The sequence below is a fragment of the Haliotis rubra genome, unplaced genomic scaffold, assembly GCF_003918875.1.
Source record: "Haliotis rubra isolate DU_JTF1 unplaced genomic scaffold, ASM391887v1 Scf614, whole genome shotgun sequence".
In the NCBI taxonomy this organism is placed as follows: Eukaryota; Metazoa; Mollusca; class Gastropoda; order Lepetellida; family Haliotidae; genus Haliotis; species Haliotis rubra.
This window is the reverse complement of record NW_025767318.1, coordinates 386,600-409,981: the sequence shown is the minus strand read 5'-3', so window position 1 is coordinate 409,981 and position 23,382 is coordinate 386,600. Positions and strand designations below refer to the sequence as shown.

The following is a 23,382-nucleotide window of genomic DNA, read 5'->3' as shown; positions in this document are numbered from 1 at the left end:
TGAATGATATACCGATAAAGTCTGTTGACACTCATAAACATCTGGGGCTGACTTTACAAAGCGATGGCCACTGGAATACACATATAGATGATATTATTTCTAAAGTTAGTCCTATGATCAATTGTTTAAGAAGTCTGAAATACCGCCTTCAGAGGAAAACCCTCCAAACCCTGTATAGTTCATTTGTTTTACCACTTTTTGACTATTGTGATTATATTTGGAACAACTGTACACAAACTCAAGAGTTATTGTTAGAAAAACTTAACTTAGATGCTTTAAGAACGATATGTGGATCTGTTAGAGGAGTCAGCCATTCCAAAATCTATCATGAAACTGGTTTTTCATCATTAAGGGAACGTCGCAAAAATCACCAAATGTGTGTATTTCATAAAATGTTCCATAATAAAACTCCAAAGTATTTATCAGATCTAATTCCAATAAACATATCCTCTGTATCCACATATGAATCTAGATCTAGTAATATACTCCAAGTACCATTATGTCGTACGGAAACATAAAAAAAATCATTTTTACCATCCTCTGTGATGGAGTGGAACAAGTTAGATAATGATATAAGAAACATAGATTCCGTTGCCATGTTCAAGAAACACTTTGATCGAACTGTCTCATCCAATGTACATCATGTCTTCAGAAACACTGGAACTAGATTTAACCAAATAATTCATTGTAAGTTAAGACTTGGCTGTAGTGACTTAAATGCACATAAATTTGACCGTTTTCTTCAAAATACGTCTACTTGCTCTTGTGGCCATCATTATGAAGATGCCATTCATTTTCTATTTATCTGTCCAAAGTTTACTACAATTCGATCGAAGTGTTTCTATTACATAAATGGTTAGAATATTCAATCTGTATTATGTGGAAGTTACTCATATTCTGACGAAATCAATGAAAATATTGTAAAATCTGTACATGACTATTTTACCTTAACAAAACGATTTTTACCTAATTGATTAATTATACTACTGTCTTTTCATTAAGTCTTTTACTCTTCAAATGGTGTGTTCTCTTGTCTGTAACGATGAATGTATGTAAAATGTTTCCCATCGCATTGTATTCGGAGAGGTATTTATATAGGCTTATAGCCTGTTTACCAATCCGTTCATTAAAAAAATTAATAAATATTTTAAACAGATTGAGGGGTTGCTTATTCGGACAGCAGACATGATTTTGGAGTACATGTTCTTTAGCACGTAAAGAATTCGTCAATGAATATCATTCTTTAATAATGAATACCAGAGACGTTTTCTTTCATAGAATTCAAACACAAATATTGAATAAAATCTGCCACCTCGCCTTGATGGGTATTTCTGGATTAAACATTGTAACGTAAAAATATTATCAGTTGTGTTGCAGTTTTTCCAAAATCCTGCTTGAGCTCCTGGAATCTTGCCATAAAGTGTTGCAAATGTTTGTAGGCGGTTGTTTAGAATAAAGCAAAATATCTTTCCGAAAATGTCCACGGGTGAGATACTTCTGTAGTTGTTGACTGAGTTAATGTCGCCTTTCTTGAGCAGTGGTACTATTGATCCCTTGGTCCATTCAATAGGATATTCGTCTTTGGTTAGGATGATATTACGTACAATGACTAGACATGGACTTAAGAGATCAGCACATAATTTCACCATCTTTGCTTTAATACCGCCCGGAGGACCGGCTGCTTTACCCGATTTCATGTCTTTAATGGCTGCTTCAATATCTTGGAGCGATACGTCTCTGTTCAGTAAATACATGATGTCATGTGGTCGAGTTCACAGTGGTTGTCTAATGCATGGGCAGCTTCTTCTAGTTTTGATTCATCCACTGTATTGTCCGTGAAGTTAAAAGTGTCTTTAAAATAATCAGTCTACTGTTCCTGATTTATTAGGGGTGTGCTTTTCCTGTTGTTTGTCATCTTATTTAGGTTTTGCCAGAATACTTTGCTGTCCTTGGAACTGTCCACTAAATTGTGAATTTGGAACTGTTCGTATAAAATTTTCTCTTTTTCTGTCTGCATAAATATCTGTAATTATTTCTTGCATGAACATATTCCTTTAATAACTCTTTACTTCCAGGTAGTGTAAAATTGTCTAATAATTTGAATTTCTGTGATTTCAGTAGTTCACATTCGCTGTCGTACCATACAGTAGAGTTATGAGATTTATTATACTTAGGTCTCCTTTCCAAATCACACAACACAGCAGTGCTTTGAATAATGTCGGTGAGGTTACCAACTACAATGTCGATGTTGTCGTTAGCTGGCATACGGGAAGCATCCACGCTCAGTTGAGTTAGAGATGAAGATATGCAAGTCCCGAATTTTCCAGTTTCTGTTTCCTTCCACACATATCCGGGAATACTGTTTCCGTTATTGGTCTCATCATGAGGCTGTTGCATCAGCAGTGTTACGGAGTATGTATTTGTTTTCAGCAGTTGACAGTACAGTTGTGCGTTGTGTGTAAACAATGGAGTCTGCACCAAACAATTCTTGATTGTCACCATGCCATACGATGACAGCTAAGCTGACTTACTGAGTCTGATGACCCTGCCAACTGACTAACATGGTACATTCCGAGCAAGACGACAACACAATCCTGCATCACCTGGAAGGAATGGGCAGTGACCTTGACATCTAGTACTTTATGGTTGTTGTAATGATGCACGTCTGGAACTATCCTGACTGTTCGAGAAAATCCGTCAGGGAGCAGTTTCCAGATGTGTGACTGTACCTTATAAGAGCGAGACAAGTCCAGCTTCTACGACTTTTCATTGCGACATTACCTTGTGGGATATTTCCAAGAAAACACCATCTTTTCTGCCATCTTCCAACACTTGGTCAATCCGACTAAATTAGAAACATACTGATATTGTCCAAATCGTTTTCATTGCAGTGGCACTCCCTACGGTCAGACATCGACATTCAATATTCCCCGTTTTGCCTGTCGTCAAAATCCAGAAAGCAGTATGTTTTGTCTCCAGTAAATGTCCCACATCTGCAACGACACTGAGAAACACCATTCCTCACCCGAGTCTGGCGCATCAGTCCAGCTCTAGCAGCCAACGTAGAATACCAGCCAGGTGACAAACAACTGGTGCTATATTCCTTCAGAGCATCTCACCTTCTGACAATTGACTGATACACAGCTCGGCAACTCAACATCAGCAACAGCAGCTCAACATCGGATAGAACTCGGGAGGTAGGCCAAACTAAGGGGTTTCAGTCCCTAATTTGACTTCTCACACGGGCATACGGTGTTCTGCCTATTTCCTGATTTTACCCACAACAACAACAAATGAAAAACGTGTTGGATAATACTCATTAACCCAGATGCAACTGCCTGTTCTGAACCAGTGATCGATCTTGATGCAGCTTCGACCTTGAACGTTCCAGCTTTCGGTTTCCCAGGGTAGTTTCCTGTTAATACTGTTTTCGGACAGGACAATAATATCTTATCTGACCACACACACACACACACACGCACGCACGCACGCACGCACGCAAGCACGCACGCACGCACACACATAGATATATGCAGCCACGCCTGATAAACGGCCCTGAATACAAATGACCTTGAATCCTTCTGAAAACATAAATCATTGTCCGCTGTATCTTTAAACTCTCAGGGTCCTAACTGAGATGTGTATTTGTGACCTGATCAGCCACAATAGCCATTTTCACTGCTTTCTCGAACGAACTATTTAGGAAAGCAGAAAGAAGCCTGTTAAAGGTCATATATTTTAAAGAAAATGTTCCCACGGACAATCACAGTTTTTTAAAGTATCACACACTCAAGCAGTGTGTAACCATGTAACGGACTTTAAACATGATTCATGATTTTAAACTTAACACGCTTTATCATGTGGATAAGTACTAATGAGAGAGTCTCCTTCAAATCCAGATAACCGTTTGCTGCCTCTGCCTCCAATCTAGAATACATTCCAACGGAATGAGGACGTCAGCTCACCCTTCCTCCAACCCCTGATGGTACATAGAGTATATTGCAGCCCTATTCAGCTAGGTTAGATTTGGTCTTTATGAGCGGAGAATGTTACAGTCAAACCCTGTGTGGCCGGGAATTGCGAATTTCCTGATTGTCCTAATAAACGTATTTCCTAATATGGGAATAACTGACTTTAAACCAACTTTAAAGCATGAAAAAACTTACTTTCGCCTTCCATTTGTTTAAGTTCAGCAAATGAATAAGAACAGCTTCTGTTGCATCTGTCTGACAAAGATCGCAATTTAATGAGAGCGCTTAAAAATATGTAACATTATTAAGCATAACGGGTCGACGTTGCTGTATCTGTGAGCGTTGACTGCCACGTCTCGATGTGACGACGTTGTACTCTTCGATTAATGTTGTCGTAGTTGAGGAACAGCGTCCTCTCTATAGTGAACCTGTCTGAGGCGAGTCCCTGGGGCAGCACTCCTCGATGTATCCTTATAGACGTGTAGTAGGCAGGAGATATATCCCTGGAAAATATATGAGAACAATGAATAAATAATCATAAAAAGGACAAATGTTGGTTTTCAGTTGTGTTAAACGTTTCTCAGAGCTGATAGACGTGTAGTTGGCAGGAGATATATCCCTGTAGAATATATGAGAACAATGAATAAATAATCATAAAAAGGACAAATGTTGGTTTTCAGTTGTGTTAAACGTTTATCAGAGCTGATATAACAGAAACGACAGAAGATTCTACGTATTTTTAAATTCTTGAACAGTATTAACCTTACAAAAACTCAAAATACCCGCAGATGCTGACAGCCATAATTTGCCCTCGTACACTGTCGAATCCATATAAATCTACACTAACCCTGGATCGTTACCCGTTGTTCTCTCGACCGTAGATTACCCGCCCTTGATTTTCATTTCGACATTACCACCAAAACAAACGTAGAGATAAGGAATTAGGCAATGAGTTTGGACACGAAGGCACTCTTTCCATCCATGGGAATAGATGAAGAGAGGTAAAGCATGAATAAGGTTATATGACGAACTACATGAAATATGGTCGCTACGTCTTTCGGAATAGGGTCTGTCCTTCTCGCGAGGCGCTACTTCCGGTACTAAGCTGGTTCCCTGCTCCCTTTGCGCGCGCCAACTTGCGCGATATTCGAGACGAGGCCCAGCTTACTTCCGGTACCAAATTTCCGGTGACAAGCACATATTCAAGAACAAGTTCTAGCTCCAAATTGCGCGACCGCTAAATATGACTTTACTAGACCGGCCAAGTGTACAACCATGCTTGGCTGCCACAGCTGTTGACAGTCGTAATAGTTGGGTAATTTAGGGATGGTTAGATCGGAAAGTTGTTATTCCTGATTATCTGTATCTTACGGTCAGCTGACAACCGTGAGACCATTCGAAAAGGCATAAAACGTTTTTTATCACCGGAAGTACTAAGGTCTCGCATTATGTCGTGACCTACTTACGGGCCCTATATATCGTCCATTTAAGGAAAACTAATGATAAAGAGTTTTGTACCCAGAAATAGAGATTGTTGGTTAGCTGTTCCTTGCCTCTCTCAGTAAGATTCAAGCTAATATTGCGGCGGTCTGTGATTGAAACGGTACCAGACAATCAAGTGTTTGACATTATGACCATTGATCTACACAGGTGGGATGCTATAATATGCATCAAACAAATGCTCTAGTCTGACCACCCAATCTCGTTACTCGCCTTGTACGACAAGCATGGGCTGCTAACAAACCCGGACCTTCACGTGTTCCTGCAGTAATGAACTAAGCATGCCTTGATCACTGAAACTCAATTAAGTGAGTGAGTGAGTGAGTTTAATTTTACGCCGCAATATTCCAGCTATATGGCGGTGGTCTGTAAATAATCGAGTCTGGACCAGACAATCCAGTGATCAACAGCATGAGCATCGATCTGCGCAATTGGGATACGATGACATGTGTCAACCAAGTCAGCGAGCCTGACCACCCGATCCCGTTAGTCGCCTCTTACGACAAGCATAGTCGCCTTTTGTGGCAAGCATGGGTTGCTGAAGACCTATTCTACCCCGGATCTTCACGGGTCCTCAATTAAGTATATACATGGGCGTTTCACTCTACTGTGTATTTAATCTTATTACAAAAATAAGTACCCTACCAATACAGGACACTGGGACACCAGAAATGGGCTTCACACATTGTACCCATGTGGGGATTCGAACCCGGGTCTTTGGCGTGACGAGCGAACGCTTTCATAACTAGGCTACCCCGCGGCCCCTTATATTGGGTAAGGGGAATGGTAAGATAGTAAATACCTTATAGCATGGTCGTGAATCTTGAGTTGATTCCATTTCTGTATGGCCCGGGGGTGTCGTAACAACACCAGGTTCCCCCAGTTACCCCCAGGACTTCTCTCTGCACTGCAATAGACCAAGATGTCTTCCTGGCTGTTCAACTCAGCTACAAGCACAGCATCCATCTGCCAGATCTGTTGTACAACGTGCTCATCCACAGTGTCCAGCTTCTCGCCAATGAATCCCACAAAGTACAGAACGCTGTCCCCGGTCTTTGCCCCTTCTCTATATTCCTGCACCACACTCATCCCTTGGGGAAACACTACTCTTGCCTGATTGCCATTGTCCATGTGTTTCAAGTACTGCAGCATTGTTTTGCCTTCTTGCTTGGCCATTAGTTCAATGTCCATCTCTTTGTTGATGAAATAAAGGCATGTTTTGAGAAAGGTAACGTCGTCTTGATAACTCTCGAAGCTCTTGACATCGTTCATATTCCAGTAGTTCAGCTATCAATGGAACTGGTGTGGTGATAGAAACTGGAACATATAGAAGAAATCTTTCATTTAGTTGTTTGACAAAAGAATCTAACACAGTGGTGTCGTAATGTATACTATAATCATACCAACATCTTACCTTAAAGTCAGACAACCCACTGTGCTATGTTAGTAAAACACAAAATGTCCGCAAAATGATAACTGGCAACAAAACGTAAATCCATCAGTCAATGTGAACAATTACATGTATAATGTGTCATTGGAACAGATGTCAGTAAATTGAAAGTATTAATGAAATTGTTATTATGAAGCCTGGCGTGGCAATTCGACCTGCATCCGTGCCATGTGCTCTCCGTGCATAGATCAATGGAATGCACCGAACATAGAGTAATGGAATGCAAATATATAGATCCACAGTGATGTGCAGGTGTTACCGGAGGATCGGGTGATGTCAAGATTAAATACTTCTCATAAAAACTTGGTGTCAGCACTGACTATCACATTCATATTGCTATATTACTAGTTGTATTGAAAAAATGTATGATAAAGACAGATACAAAAGATGAAGCTGTTGAAGGTAAACAGATACTAGCCCGCGATTGAAGCTGTTGAAGTATGATAAAGACAAATACAAAAAAGATGAAACTAGTCTAGAAGCTGTTGATAGGAAACTAGCTTTGAAGCTGTTGAAGGGTTACTAGCATTGAAGCGGCTGAAGGGATACTAGCCTTGAAGGTAGTAGAAGGGAAACTTGCCTTGAAGCTGTTGATAGGAAACTAGCCTTGAAGCTGTTGACGGGAAACTAGTCTTGAAGCTGTTGAAGGGGATGGAACTAGTCTTGAAGCTTTGTATGAGAACTAGCATTAAACCTACAGCTTAGAGCAGGCCTATAACATTTGCCTGAAATCATTCCGACACTAACGGCTTCAACGTACAGACATACCGACAATGAAGCTTCGTGTCTCTTTGAAGACCCGTGAAGATCCGGGGTAGAATAGGTCTTCAGCAACCCATGCTTGCCACAAAAGGCGACTAACGGGATCGGGTGGTCAGGCTTGCTAACTTGGTTGACACATGTCATCGGTTCCCAATTGCATAGATCGATGCTCATGCTGTTGATCACTGGATTGTCTGGTCCAGACTCGATTATTTACAGACGGCTGAAATAGTGCTGAGTGCGGCGTAAAACTAAACTCCCTCACTCGTGTCTCTTTGGAAAGCCTATCTTGACATTCACAACATATATAATGGCGGCACTGCATCATAAGGGATGAACTGACCTTAACGTGGAAACAGCCAAAGATATTAAATATTATATTGTTCGATTTCTGAACCCAAAGATGAAGTCACCATGGTTACATGGGCATAATGTATTCTGGGGAGTGCGTCACTACGCTGTGTGTCAATATAACCTGTATGTTACTGTGTAGCTACCTATGATCTTTAAACCTCATACATCCATCTATATTCATATAATAATTATGAGGCCTCCACAACTGACAACTGCCGTCCGTCGACTATCAGCCGATTGGCCAGAAACAAACTCCGCAAACTAATCACGTTAAGTACTGTCAGCGTTCAGAGTGAGTGAGTTTATGTTTACGCCGCTCTTAGCAATATTCCAGCAATATCACGGCGGGGGACACCAGAAATGGGCTTCACGCATTGTGCCCATGTGGGGAATCGAACCCAGGTCTTCGGCGTGACGAGCCAACGTTTTAACCACTAGGCTACCCTACCGCCCTCAGCGTTCAGGCCGAATACGAGTGACAACACCGAGAGTCAGACTCACAAGACTTAATCATGTCATGTCATGTTAAAAACAGTGGACCCGTGAAGATCCGGGTTAGAATTGATCTTCAGTAACCAATGCTTGTCCTAAGAGTCGATTAACGGGATCAGGTGGTCAGGCTTGCTGACTTGGTTGACACATGTCATCGGTTCCCAATTGCATAGATCGATGCACATGTTGTTAATCACTGGATTGTCTCGATTATGTACAGACCGCCGCCATATAGCTGGAATATTGCTGAATGCGGCAATATCACGCACTCACTCACTAAAAACAGTGGATTCCACCTTTGGCCAACAGAACTGTACGAAATTGCTCAAAATCGGCCATGTATATAAAACGTCTGTTGTTATCTCCAGAGTGATGGGCTTGTGAGTGAGTGAGTGTGAGTGTGAGTGTGAGTGGATTTATTTACACCGCATTTTGCAATATTCCAGCAATATCATGGCGGGGGACACCAGAAATGGGCTTCACACATTGTACCCATGTGGGAAATCGAACCCGGGTCCTCGGCGTGACGAGCAAACGCCTCAACTACTTGGCTACCCCACCGCCCAATTATCTCTGGAGTACAAAGCAGCACGACTGGCTTAGTGTCCAGCCCGATGTCACTGGAATGTTACGTCATGGGGAAGAAGGGTCCATTAGTCATGACTGATGGCCGAGGTCGTGTTTGGCCCCGCAGAAAATATCTAGGAGCCAGTTCATTGATATCGTACGGGCGCCTCTCACATGATAAGCTGTAAACTTGACCTTGTAATGGCCAGACTATATCGGAATGAACAGCGGTAGATCTCGGACAAGCTAGAGAGGGTTGTTGTGCCACATTTCGATGGCCATCCTCGGAACACAAGACCAGTCTTCATGGACAACAATACTGGGTCACATCATCACGTGACATTGGTGATTTCATAAGGCAAGGGGCGTTAGGAAATCAATCTTGCCCCCCCTGGAGTCTAGATCTCATTGAGCATGTTTGGGACACTATGGGTCGCAAAATACGCCAGAGTGACCCTGCAGTACAAAATCCTGATGCATCAGAACAAGCTCTCTATCAAGAGCGGAACGCACGACCTCAACGTCAAATTCAACGTCTGATACAGTCACTGATGAGGATGATCAGGGATGTTATCCCAGTTGGCGGAGGTTACACCATATGTTGACATTGTTCTCGGTTATTGACACCTATGTGATTTCGTGAGGAGTGTAGGGCAGACTCGCTTGATAACGTCATACGACCACAGCTATCAGCACCACAAAATGAGTCAGTTTTTGTCATGTTTGCTTCACCGAATAAACTACCGTTTCCCGTATTGCTTTTAGAGTTGTCATTTCAGTATTCCTTAACAGTAAAGTTATCCAGAGACTTAGTTAAATTGAGGGTTGGATACGTCCCTTTCCTATAGTTTGTATTATTATTGGTCCCAACATGATGAGTACAAGCATATAGAGGAATGTGTGCACATAGCTGCTAGTGGGCTCAATGGCGATATAGTACACTAAGTACATTGAATATCAATATCAGTGATATGTTTCTGTTTAATAGTCATTCAGGGTTAAAGTCAGGGATGAGAGGAAACAATTTGGCTAAAAAGCTTTCAACATTATTATTTCTTCTGGAGATAAATGATTCAGTGGTAAATATGTCTCTCAATATCCTTAAGTAATTATCAACATTTGGAATTGTTTTTTCAAAGAGCAAGTGTAAATATATCTTTTAGTAGATAAGATTATGTGGTTCAGTAATGGATTCTTACCTAAAAAGCCAACCCAGATCAAAGATTTTGTCAAATTAAGTGTTTGGATACGTTTCGTAATCCGATGTTCAAGTTTCTTCCAGAAAGTTTTGGTTTCATCACATTCCCAATATACATGGCATAAGGTTTCAACAGAATCATTACACAAAGAACATATTGTATTGTCCACCAGATTCATTCTAAAAAGTTCATTTTTGATATAAACAATTCCATGCAGAAATTTATATTGAAAATCTAACAGTTTAACATCTCCTAAATTCTGTGTACAAACATTAAAATTAAATGCCAATCAAAATCAATACAGTCAAATAATGTTTCCCATTTTTGGCACATGTGAGGTTTAACATTTTCAGATAACAATTTATCATAGAATAATCTTAAACCTTTTCTTGGGGATATGAAATCCTTTTGGAGTGAAGTTATTGTGAGGCCATTAATGTTTATGTATCTATATTCCTTTAAAGTCTTTTTCCAAGGTTCGGGTAAAATATATATAACATATCCAAGATCTAAGTGAGTACCTTTTATATCAAATTTAAGCTTCTTTTTATCAAAGGATATAAACCCATGTTCATCACAAAGATCTTTGATCGTCAAGATTCCACTTTTAGCCCAGTGACAAATTATGTTTTTTGAGTTTTTGAAATTGTTATTCAGCCATAAAGGTTGGGATAAGATTTCATTAAAGTTCTCTGCATCTATATTATTTTTGATACAATATAATCTCCATGCCTTTAATACGTCTTTCCATACAAGATTATCAACTGCAACTATATTCTGAAAATTTGCTCCATATTTTAGCATATCCTCAAAAGGAAAGTTGCATGGGTTACCAGGATTTGTTTTTAAGTATAGTATAATTTGGGTGTGAGACGCCGCTTTTAGCAATTTCATGGCGTTAACAATGGGCTTCACACAATGTATCAATCATCCAATGAAGCCCCCTCCCGCCCCATTTCATGGCGTTAACAATCGTTTTAATATCTTTTTTGTAAAGTGCTCCGTTTGATTTTGTCGTTTTTGACATTCCAGATGAATTTAAAAAAACCTCTCTCAAGCACGGTGATAAAATCCTCTGAAGGGTTAGGTAAAGTGTTAAAACTATGAACTAATTTTGAAAGAGCCAATGTCTTAATAACAGTAATTTTCCCTATCAGCGTCAAATGTCTTTTTCTCCAAGTTGCTAGTAATCTATTAATTTTATTCTAGTCTTTTCTTTGTGTTAATAACCCATAAATCATTCAAATCCGGAGTAAACTTTATTCCTAATACTTCAAATTGTTTTCTTTGCCATTGTATATTCAAATCCTGACATAGTATATCCCTGCTACCAGCCTTTGATCCAATCCAGATTGCTCTAGTCTTATCTATGTTTATCTTTAGTCCTGACATATTGTAAAATGTATTAAGTGTGTCTATAGCAGAATACAAGTTTTCATCTGAGCCATCCAAAAATAATTCAGTGTCATCTGCATATTGACCTAATTTGTATTCTTGATCATCAATTACAATACCCTTTATAGTTGATGTTGTCTTATCATACATCCTAGGATTTCAGCAACAAAAAGAAATAGATATGGAGATATGGGATCCCCTTGCCTACAACCCCGTTGATTTGGGAAGAAATCAGAGAGATGCCCATTCTGAATAACACATGAAGTTGTGTCATATGTTAAGACATTAATCCAAGGTATAATCTTTGGACCAAAACCAAATTTTATTTGGACGGAATTGATAAAATCCTTGGAAACTTTGTCAAATGCTTTTTCGAAATCGATCAAAAATAATAAACCTGACATGTCTCTTTTCTTAGTTTCAAACAAAATGTCATATAATAGTCTTGTGTTTTCACTTAATGTTCTGCCAGGTATAAATCCAGTCTGCTTGTTATGTATAAGGGAATCAAGGGTAGATTTTAACTGATTTGAGATACATGCACTGATTAATTTATACAGAGCATTTAATAAAGTAATTGGTCTCCAGTTCTTCAATAAGGTCCTATGTTTATTAGCTTTAGGTATACAAGTCATAGCTCCTCTCTTCATGGTAAGAGACATCTTATTTCCTTTTGATACATCTTTGGTAAATCTGAAAATCCAGACCTTTAGTTCTTTCCAGAAGAATTTAAAGAAATCAATTGGAAATCCATCTATATCGGGGCTTTTGTTATTTTTCATACTTTTTATTGCCAATGATATTTCATTTATGTCTAATTCTTTTTCCAATTTGTCTCTCTGTTGGTGACTCAAGGTTGGAGTTATCACTCTTTCTAAACAGGCATCATTTACATAGTTCTCAGCAGAAGAATACATTTTTTTATAGAACTCTTTAAGTTCATTTAAGATTGCATCGCTTTCAGTAATTTCGTCATTCTTATCTGTAATAATTTTATTAATTGATTTGCTGACATAATTCCTATTTTCTAAGTGACAGAAATATTTTGTTGGTTTTCCCCTTCTTCATACCAAGAATTCTGTTTCTGAGTTGAATTCCTCGTATCTCTTCTTCCTTAATTTGTTGTAGTTCTGATTTTAATTTAGAAAGTTCATATAGTAAGGCTTCATCTACGTTTTGAAAATTGTATCTTCACAGTCTCTTATTTTAGTTTCTAACTCATTACATTTGTCCTTTGTTTTCTTATTTAGATAAGATGAAAAAGAGTGACCCTGCGGTACAAAATCCTGATGCATCAGAACAAGCTCTCTATCAAGAGCGGAACGCAGACTACTAAAAGTCAATGGCAAAGGCAGCTGCAACATCACTCCTAACCCAACAGGATGTGTCTACAAATTGGAATGTAACTGTGGTGACACTAACATCGATGAGACTGGCAGACCTATTGCAACTCGGATAAAAGAGCACAAAACATCTGTCAACAAATCAGACTTAATATCAGCTCTTTCTGAACACTTAGTTAAGAATCCTGACCATACCAGCAACTGGCAACACACAGAAATCTTAGCCGTCAACATTAGCAATTGGCGTAAACGAAAATTAATGGAAGCTATCCACATCAAACGTTCCAAACCGGAGTTGAATAGGGACCAGGGTGTCTTCCTTCCCAATGCTTGGTGCATTAAAGGTCACATGCAACCCAAAATAATATCATAATTCTATCTCAACACAATTCTATCACTTATGTGAACATGTTGTACAAACAGTATGTATTTAACTTAATCCCCTCACCAATCTGTTGTAATGACAACTCTGTGGCTTCATGTACATACTATAAATACATTTGTAAAAACAACTCTGTGGCTTCCTGTAATATATACCTCTGTAACATTCACTGTCAACCTGATGAAGGGGCAAGTATAAGCGTACAATCGTGTGTGTAAATCATGAAGAGTGCAATACCAGTATGTTGTATTACCTACCAACTTGTGCCTATCAAACATCTGACTTCGTTGATGTACCGATTTGCTGTCAAATTCTCCTGAACCACCACTAAATCAGATCTTTGTGTACTGGATATCCTACCCAACCCCATGACACTGTCTCAGCCGAATCTGTTGACCTGTCGAATGCAATTATGGGCAAAACGTTAATTTCATTGACGGTAAACACGCTGTGTTCCACCTCGCCGGTGAAGAAGACTTCCAGTTTCGGACTCCACGACACCACCGCAAGTGATTGCACCGATCGAAGTCTCTCAAAACAGGGGCAACAAATGGTCTTCTTGGACGGTGACGCAAGTGAGCAACCGGATGTAGCGGTCTCGGGCTTGGGTGGTAACTCTTGGACGGCCGCTTCTCGGGCCATCTCGGGCGGAATTGGTCTGCAGGAAACGATCCCAAAGGCGAGATGTGGTGCTCTGATGAACGTTGAAATGTCGGGCAACTGCAGACTGCGACTCCCCAGCTTCAAGGCGGCCTATGGCGATGTTTTGATTGGCGGCACTCAGACATGACATGATGATTTCCTCTTTTCCAGGCAAAAACGAATGGCAAAATTAAACACAATGTTTACCTTTTTATAGTGATCGATGTCGCATGCTTTTCCGCTTACTTGCACGTGCATTTTGCTTTGCATGTTTTTCTCGGTGACGATTTGGCGAATATTTCTTCAAACACTTCTACAAGGGAAAAAGTTAAAATTGCCGCGTTTTGGCGCTGAAGCTGTTTACAATCACACAAAGATGACGTTTTGGAAAGAATTAGCATAGTTATTTTGTTTTTGTCGCAGCTTCATGAGTCCAATAGTTTCAAAATCAATCATCTATGCGTATAATTTTTTAAAAGATGCGTATCTTTTTGACGTTAATCTTCAGTTTAAGTTCGACATTCGATGATTACAACGAGTTGTTGCTGTAACTCGGGCCATAAATGAATGCATAATGATGTTGGTTGCATAGTAGGTCATAGCCTGACTGAGTGTTTATTTCTTCATCCACGTATATAATATTTCATCGCAGGTTACTCGAGATATATACTTCGAGGTCATTGAGGTATAGTGCAATTAGCATATGGGTCAAGTTTTCACCTTGCCTGATGCCTTTTATTGCATGGAAAGATCTTTTTATGTTATTGCTGGATACATGATAGTATTGATTTATACATGTTTTGGATTATTCTACAGAAACGTCCGTTGATTCATTGCTGTAATAACTTGCTCCAAAGTCCTATTCTCCAAACACTGTCGAATGCTTTTTCGAAATCTATAAAAACTGCAAAGAATTCCGATAGACAGTTAAGACTAAAGATGTGATCACTTGCAGAGTAGTGATTCCTGAATCAAGCGTGTGCTTCGGAGATTACGTAGGATGAATCTGGATACTTTGTGAGTCGGTTGTCTAGTACAGAGGTGAATAATTTGCTGGAAACAGTTCGGGGTCATCTGTTTTTCCTGTATTCTTGTAGATAGGGTGTATTATTCCGTACATCCATGGTTTCGGGAAAACACCAGTGTTTTAAATACACAAATGTCATTTAGAAAGTGGTCAAATGTAACATATGTTACATTTGGGATTCCACTTTCTTAGGAAAGTACAATTGCTAGAACTTTTTTGGATTGAGTCTCATCCGGAATTCGAACCCACACCCTCAGAGTCAGGCTCCTATTCGCCAGCACACAAAGTCAGCCGCCTAACCTGCTCAGCCACACTATGTGGAATTTGTGTGCTGGCGATTAGGTGCCTGGCTCTGAGGGTGTGGGTTCGAATCCCCGATGGGACGCAATGCCTCGGAGCATTGATGGAGTGGCGCTTCGAACAGTCTTACGCTGGGTGTACTTCAAGAAGTGTGCTACAATCGGGCGCGTTCTACCGTGTCGGTGAGGCCCTCTATGGTGAACCCGTTCTCAGGTCAGCTCTTCTTCGCATCCATCTCCACAGCTGCTCAAGCAGGTCTTCTCACACTTCATGTAATTCATTTGACATGCTTTCGATGCAGTGGATGGTTTTTTGTCATTTGGTCTTTAAGTGTTTTTTTCTGCCGGTCCTTAATGGCTCCTATCTCTTCATTTGCCACAGCCTGTTCCTTCAATCCCCCCGGAGAGCGGAACGTCGCGGGTTCGATCCCCGACCGCGTCATACCAAAAGACGTTAAAATATGGTACTTGTTGGTCCCTGCCTGGCGCTCGGCATTAATGGGTACAACAAGGACTGGTAGGCTCGGGAGTCAGTATACTGTGTCTGAGTGGGGTATTCATGCTTCAATGCAGCATGGTATCTCAGTGAGCTAGCACTATAAAACCAGCTTAAGTCTGGGCTAGTACAAGCAGCCGCACATACACATACACACGCATGCACGTCGTCATATGAGCGAAATATTCTCAAGCACGACGTTCAACCCAATTTCACCTCACCTCACCTGTTCCTTCAACACCTCGTCGTAACGTGCGCGTGCACTCATGAACTCCACACGATCCTGCAAGGCTTTTACTTGCGCCTCAGTGTTTTCCATTCTATTACTCACATCTAATAGGGTGGTACTTATATACACTAAACAGTCTAAGTAAACTTAGGCTCAGTATTATTCGTTACACTACTGAGTCTAACAAACCCTAGTAGAAGGTCGCGTCAGCTAATCTTTTGGACTGACCAATCAGAACACAACTTACCAAATCGCGAAAGTTAACATTCGCACATACCGTTTGAACCTTTACCTAAACAACTCGAACGATTCCGAATGCTATTTTCCGCACGATCGCGTCTGAGTGATACACTTGGAGGACAGAATGATTAAACAGTCGCAGAAAATAGCGTTTTTGTCAATATTCAAGGATATATTTAAGCTAATAGTAACCATGTCATTAGGAACACCTAAGCGTATATACTGCAGGTCAAATATCTGCGTTTTGTGCGGATTTTCGTTTGTTGATAGATCATAGTCAGCGACCAAGGAAGAGAAAATCCAAAAACTGATTTGTAAGTCCCGCCGAACCCTACCAAGTAGTCGCTATCTGATTGATTAAATCCGTTCGGCCGTCTCGCGTTTGATGTGACGGTCATAGGTCGCTCAAAGGTTAGCTGACGCGACCTTCTACTAGGGTTTGTTAGACTCAGTATAGCAGTGTAACGAATAATACTGAGCCTAAGTTTACTGATACACTGAACGCCAAAAGAAAGGTTACCCTCCTACGTTTATGAATTACTTAAAAACTATCAAAGATATGTTAGAAGATATTAGTTTACAAGAAAGCTTAGCAACACAGCCTTATGCAAATCACGAAAAACAAATTCTCAGACGCATTCATATCTAGGTGAAAAGCATCTTTTTCAGAAGAGTTAAATTGTCCTATTTTCGTCCATGCCGACATAAACCAATAACAGTAATTTAGATGTCCAAAAGAAAGGTTAGAATTCTGCTATGGGACAAAGATAAACCATTTAAAGTCACCATTTTACAACTATTAAAACAAGAAACAAGAGTGTGCAAAATTGTAAAATAATCATTCCTATGAAGTAAAACGTTTCTTTGATATTGTGAAAAAAGCAAAACGTGTCTTTGATATTGTGAAAAAATGTTTAGGAACATACAAAATTATCTTAACATTTTTGCTCGCAAAGTAACATTTTTCAATTTTGTGTTTCCACATAGCAATATCAATCGCCAAAACGCAGCAATATTTCACATGTAGAATGATTCTGTAGGGTATGAAGAGAGCCTAGAATACATGATATGATACACAAGTACGAGAAATATGCCACGATTAACAGCTGAAGAGCCGTTGGGATGGTGCAGATGGGGTCGACATACAATGCTGTTGCCACAGTCCCCGGATGCAACCGTATCACGGTTATAAGATTTCGTCAGGGCTTCAGACAGACTGGGGTCACCGAAGACAGACCAAGAAGTGGGCGTCTACGCATCACAACGCCAGCTGAAGATAGGTACCTCCGTCATTAAGGAAGGAGCGTAACGTTTCTTTTGGCGTTTAGTGTATATGTTATTTTATTGGATATTTATATAGCGCACATGTCCACGCACTAGTGCATGCTAAAGGCGCTGGTATTTTCCCCTCGATCATTGGATGTCAATCTCAACCACACATCGCATTATCTCAACTACCTGGGGATCATACAACTCTTGCTGCCACAAGGCGCACCGAGTAACTGCCGCTTTCCCATCCTTACGAGGTACCCATCCACAGCAGGGTGGACTGGGACACATAGTCACAGTACTTTGTCCAAGTTTACTGCACGTTGCTGTACCCGCAACTAGGTGTTTGCACGTATTCATGTGGCCACCATCTGGTCATATACCAACGGATTGGTGGGTTCTTTTAAGTGCACAGGGTTGTGTACTGTACACTAGGGGTTGTGACAACACAGAAAGAGTCTGCACACAAAGTTGACTCCAAGGTTTTTACACCTGGTCACAGGTGGGCTCGATCCCGGCACCTCAAGCTTGCTGGATCACTAGCCTGGCGCCTTAGCCAGCTCCACCACCACGCGAGTTGTTTATTCCATTAACAGCTTTTTCGAGAGTGTAGTTTACCATGTTTATCTATCATAAAGTTCACTTCTGACAAGATGTCATGAATTGTATGTGGCGAGTAGTCGCCCCCCCCCCCATGCATACCCTGAGCAAGTGTCAACGTAAACACATGGTACTGGGAGTGGCCGTGCAGTTGTAGGGATGATAACGGAGCATAATTCCACCCTGAGGATGTAGTGAGGTGTTCATATTGACGATATTCAAATTTTCCGACACAATAGAAGGAAGATCGCTCGTATCTAAACACGAATCACTTGCCACGGGTTTCATGCTTTGTTTACACGGTATTCACAGCTTGGCTCTTCTGGGCCTCATTTAAACGATCTTTCTTCATCAAAGTCAATATGCTAAAAAAAAAAAAAAAAGTACTGTCGGAAATAGAAAAAAACCTGTATTTTCTCATTTATCTCTACAATTTATTTAGTTGATATGTGAAAGTGTGAAATATCTGTTAAACTATGTTCGGCCTAACTACAGTCTCAGTGGTAGAGAGATAGGAAACGGAGAAAAGGGACTTTACTGAGGGGAAATTAGTGCAGAACTGAGCATGGCTTTATGCAAATTAGTGTGCGACGATATTGTATTACAAAGGACACTTTTAAATGCCCAATTTGAAATTAGACGTGGATTCGTTATAAACGATAGCTGACGTAAAAAATAATAACTTTTATGCTGAAACTATTAAGAATGTAGATACCATGCAGTCTCACTGTCACTATAAAAAGAAACAGATAGGAGGGGTCGTCTCAAAAGCAAAACCCTGGGGTCGGGCTGGGGGATAGAGATATCAGCTAAGATGAGATAATCCTTTAGGGCAATTATACTGGGGAGGTACTAGGGCAATAATTTTTGCAATATATTGCAATACATATGTCGCAGGAACTACAAAGTCCATTCTGGCTGATGATATTTATTGTATGCACGAAACCTGTGGGTGTTAAAGTTGCTGCCTGACATGGTGTGTGTCATTACACAGATAATATAAATGTTTATCAATTATTAAATACTCAAAATATATTCTATGGAATTAATTGTATTTTAAACAATTAATGTTATCACTGGCAATTTCCCCATAACATTGTTTAAAATCATGTTGAATATACTTCATACCTGAGAAATAAATACCTTTTGCATAATGAATTAAAACAATCATTCCAAATTCACAACATACCTGTGGGTCACAACAACATGTTAAAGTTGCTGCCTGACATGGTGTGTGCTGGGCCTCTGACACATGTAGTTTTTATAGAGAGCAGTCATGTGACCTGCCTCTGCAACATTTGCAGGGACTGCATGTGCCAAACCCAGGATGTTCCAGTCAGACCACAAGTAAGGTGGGCTGTTTACACCAACATCAGTGAGAGTGCTGGAAAGTATGGTGCAGTGTTAGTGACAGATATTAGCCTGCGACACATATCGCAATATATGCTTCCGCATCGCAATATATCGCATTATGAAAATTCTCTGCAATACCCACCCCTAGGAGGTACACGGCACGTCAAAACAATTTACAAATAATATCCAGTCCTGTCGATCTTCGGATGGTCATGCCACCTATATACTACGATGAGTTTCTATGGTTATCAGGTATCATACTCTTTTACATATCTCAACATAAACTTTATGAAAGAAAGACACGTACAGTCTGTAAGATGTTAATCAATGGATGAGACATAGTCAACACACATGAAAAAGCACAAAATATCTTTGAGATGACCACTTGTGGCTGTAAGCAGCACGTGCATTCCATGCCAGGTGAGTCGACGGTCCGTCGTCATACCTGGCTGAGCGACCTAATTGTCATCTATAGTCTGATCTATTGTTTTCAGCAACTATTCGTATTTTTATCTAAGCTTTGCCCAATTTGACGAGTAAACATGCTTTTCTGGATATCGTATTACGCATCCCACTGAACGCCCAGTTAGGCCGAAGTGGGTTATTTCGACATATGCTATTTGCAATTGTGTAAATGTTAGGGATACAGAGTAACAGCCTAAACACAGTTTTTTTCTAATTCCGACAGTACTTTAGTTCTATGTTATCTTTGTAATGTCCGTACACGTTTATAGGTTCTATTCTCAACTCGATAACCCATATGTACAAGTTTTTTGTCAGTCAGACTAGAACTCGTCTACACCCTGTCAGCGTTTTGTGTATGTTTGTAACAATAAGCTATGGCTAAGCTAACTTATCGATACTGACGAGAGAGTGCATCCAATACCAACGTAAATACAAGCATGCGGTCTGGCTACCTGAGCTCACATACTCAACAACTGATATCTGTTTACATACAGGTGCAACCAAGCACATTAATTCAGGGAAGTCAACGTAACACGAGTACATGCCACAAAAAGGACGACAGTGTAGTTGGCTGTGATGCGACTTTCTATATTTAGCTCCCAAGTTATACGGCTCTGTGTTGACAATATCCAACGCAGAATCCAGTGTGGTCATTGCGTAATTCGGTTAAGCTCTTTTCTTGATAATACACAGTAGGGGTGGGTATTGCAGAGAATTTTCATATTGCGATATATTGCGATGCGGAAGCATATATTGCGATATGTATTGCAATATATTGCAAGAATTATTTTTTTAACAAAAACTATTTATAAACACAACATAATCACTATGGTTGATTAACCTTTAATAAAAACTTTTAATCATGACAAAATGAAAATGAAAGTAACATTTGGCACTAATGAAACAGGGAAAGGAACAATTAAAAAACGGAAATATCCGAAGATTTCCGATTGTTACGAAGTTTTCCGAATGCATGTCAAAATACCGGTTTTCGATCAGCGTATCGCAATACATACCGTTTTCATGTCTGAACCGGTAAATACCGGTAAACCGGTTATATAGCGCAGCCCTAATACACAGGATACAAAACATGTGCCATTTACATCATATGAAGTGAAGCGTCCTTTTGATAAAACTTGGGACACGCATTGCAATCGTGAAAGGACATTGATATGAATTAGAAGCTTGTTTCATATCCTCTAAGTATCAGCTGGTTCACTGAAGATTTTTAACGCTGTGAAGACCCAGGAACATATAGACGTTGTATATTTTTCCCAGCAAGATGACGCGACAATGCTTCAGTAACTGAAACGCATGGTCAGTGACAATCAGGCAAGAGTAGAGTTTCTCGTTAAAAGGGATGCTGGGATATAGGTTGGAGTGAGTGAGTGAGTTTAGTTTTACTCCAATATTCCCCGCCGTGATGTTGCTGGAATATTGCTGACTGACTGACTGACTGAGTTTGGTTTTACGCCGCTTTTAGCAATATTCCAGCAACATCACGGCGGGGGACACCAGAAATGGGCTTCACAAATTGTACCCATGTGGGGATTCGAACCCGGGTCTTCGGCTTGACGAGCCAACGCTTTAACCACTGGGCTACCCCACCGCCCCCGGAATATTGCTAAAAGCGGCGTAAAACCAAAGTCAGTCAGTCAGTCCAATATTCCAGCTATATGGCGGCGGTCTGTAAATAATCAAGTCTGGACCAGGCAATCCAGTGATCAACAGCATGAGCATTGATCTGCGGAATTGGGAACCGATGACATGTGTCAACCAAGTCAGTGAGCCTGACCACCCGATCCCGGGACTATAGGAAGGGTAGCAAGTGGCGGTGGATGTGTTGCAGTTGTGTTGATTGTGAGTGGCAGCAGTTGAACTGAGGCAACAGTAGCCTTTTGCTAGCGGTCTTGACAGCTAGTAATTTAGAGTTACTTCCCGTAGTTTTAGTCATAGCCAGTCGCAGAATCACTTCCGGAACTGACAATTTTCGACAGGTCCAGAAGACTGAACAAGCGGGAAAGGCGCGAGTTGAGAAGACTGTGGATGACGGCATGAAACAACAAGTCTGGTAGAGATGTATGCTGTGTTTGAAGCCGGGTTCATCATCCACGAGGACAGCGTGTATTTCTGCGGTTTAGTGCGGTATCCCCGCAAGATGGTTTCCAACCTGGGCCCCGTTTCACAAAGTTGTCGTATCCATACGACCTGTCGTAAGTCTGTGTTACAGTACAGGAGGTACGACACTCGTAGCGCTACGATAGCTTGTAAAACGGGGCCCTGCTTGATGCCAAAAAGAAATTTCTATCCGAACAAGCAGTGATTAGTCAAATGAAAACAGCATTTGGATACTCTCAAAACCATCTACGTTGAAGCTGTCGCTACCGCAACATACATATTCTATATTTCCCAAACCATTGTCTTCATGTTCACTTTACCTTCTGCCGATGTTAATGAAGTGACACAAAGCAGAATATTTTCGCGTCAGTAAATGTCTAGCATCTACTATCTACATCGCCATTGTAACTGAACTATGTTAACAGAGACGCATTCTGATGTCTGCTCGCCATTGCTCCACGCGTCATGGAATTTGGTGACGTTAGCTGATGAACGTTATGAATCCTGAAATGTAGCGTCGACGACTGACAACCTTGTGACTACGAGATGTGGTTGTACAATATTTTGTCTACGACGGAGAAGCTGGTCCCTGCGTGATGTCTACGACGCAGAAGGTTGTTAGGCGTGCGTGACCTCAGTGTACTCAGCATTTGTCAACGTGGGTGAACCTTGCCTCTGCGTGACGTCACTTTACAATGAGTAGTCCGCGACGGAGAATATTGTCACGGTGTAACGTCACTGTACATGTTTTGTCCATGACTGAGAACGCCGTCAATGCGTGACGTCTCTATCCAATGTTTTCTCCACGAGAAACACAACGCCACTGAGCATTTACCAACGTGGGAGAATCACTGGAAACATTAAACATATGTCTGCTACTGTGGTTAGGCCCACGAACGTCAGTATGTTGCTAAAAGACCAAGGATAATAATCGGGGAGACTGTGGGATTCGAACCCACTACCATTCCATTTAGGCTGCTACAGGACGTCATTTTGTACACCGAATCTTGAGTGAGTACTGTTTTATGCCGCTTTTAGCAATATTCCAGCAATATAACGGCAGGGGAATCAAACCTGGGTCTTCGGTGTGACGAGCGAACGCTTTAACTACTAGGCTATCCCACCGCCCACACCGAATCTTGATTCGAATTAGACCGCAAGCTTATAAATGCCCTGCAACCTTATTAGAACGTAAACAAGGAGGAGGCTGTACACTTAGTTTAATATTT

At 40.7% G+C, this 23,382-nt stretch overlaps 1 protein-coding gene across 1 annotated transcript; it reads right to left on the bottom strand.

The window, feature by feature from the left end:
* Nucleotides 1-4,216: 4,216 nt before the first annotated feature.
* Nucleotides 4,217-19,641, bottom strand: LOC124255972. The gene is made up of 3 exons (XM_046689922.1): nucleotides 19,407-19,641; nucleotides 6,274-6,788; nucleotides 4,217-4,474 (listed from the first exon to the last, which is right to left on the bottom strand). The coding sequence occupies exons 2-3, from the start codon at nucleotides 6,741-6,743 to the stop codon at nucleotides 4,276-4,278; spliced, it is 669 nt and encodes a 222-aa protein (XP_046545878.1). The 5' UTR covers nucleotides 6,744-6,788; nucleotides 19,407-19,641; the 3' UTR covers nucleotides 4,217-4,275.
* Between the last annotated feature and the right edge of the window lie 3,741 nt (nucleotides 19,642-23,382).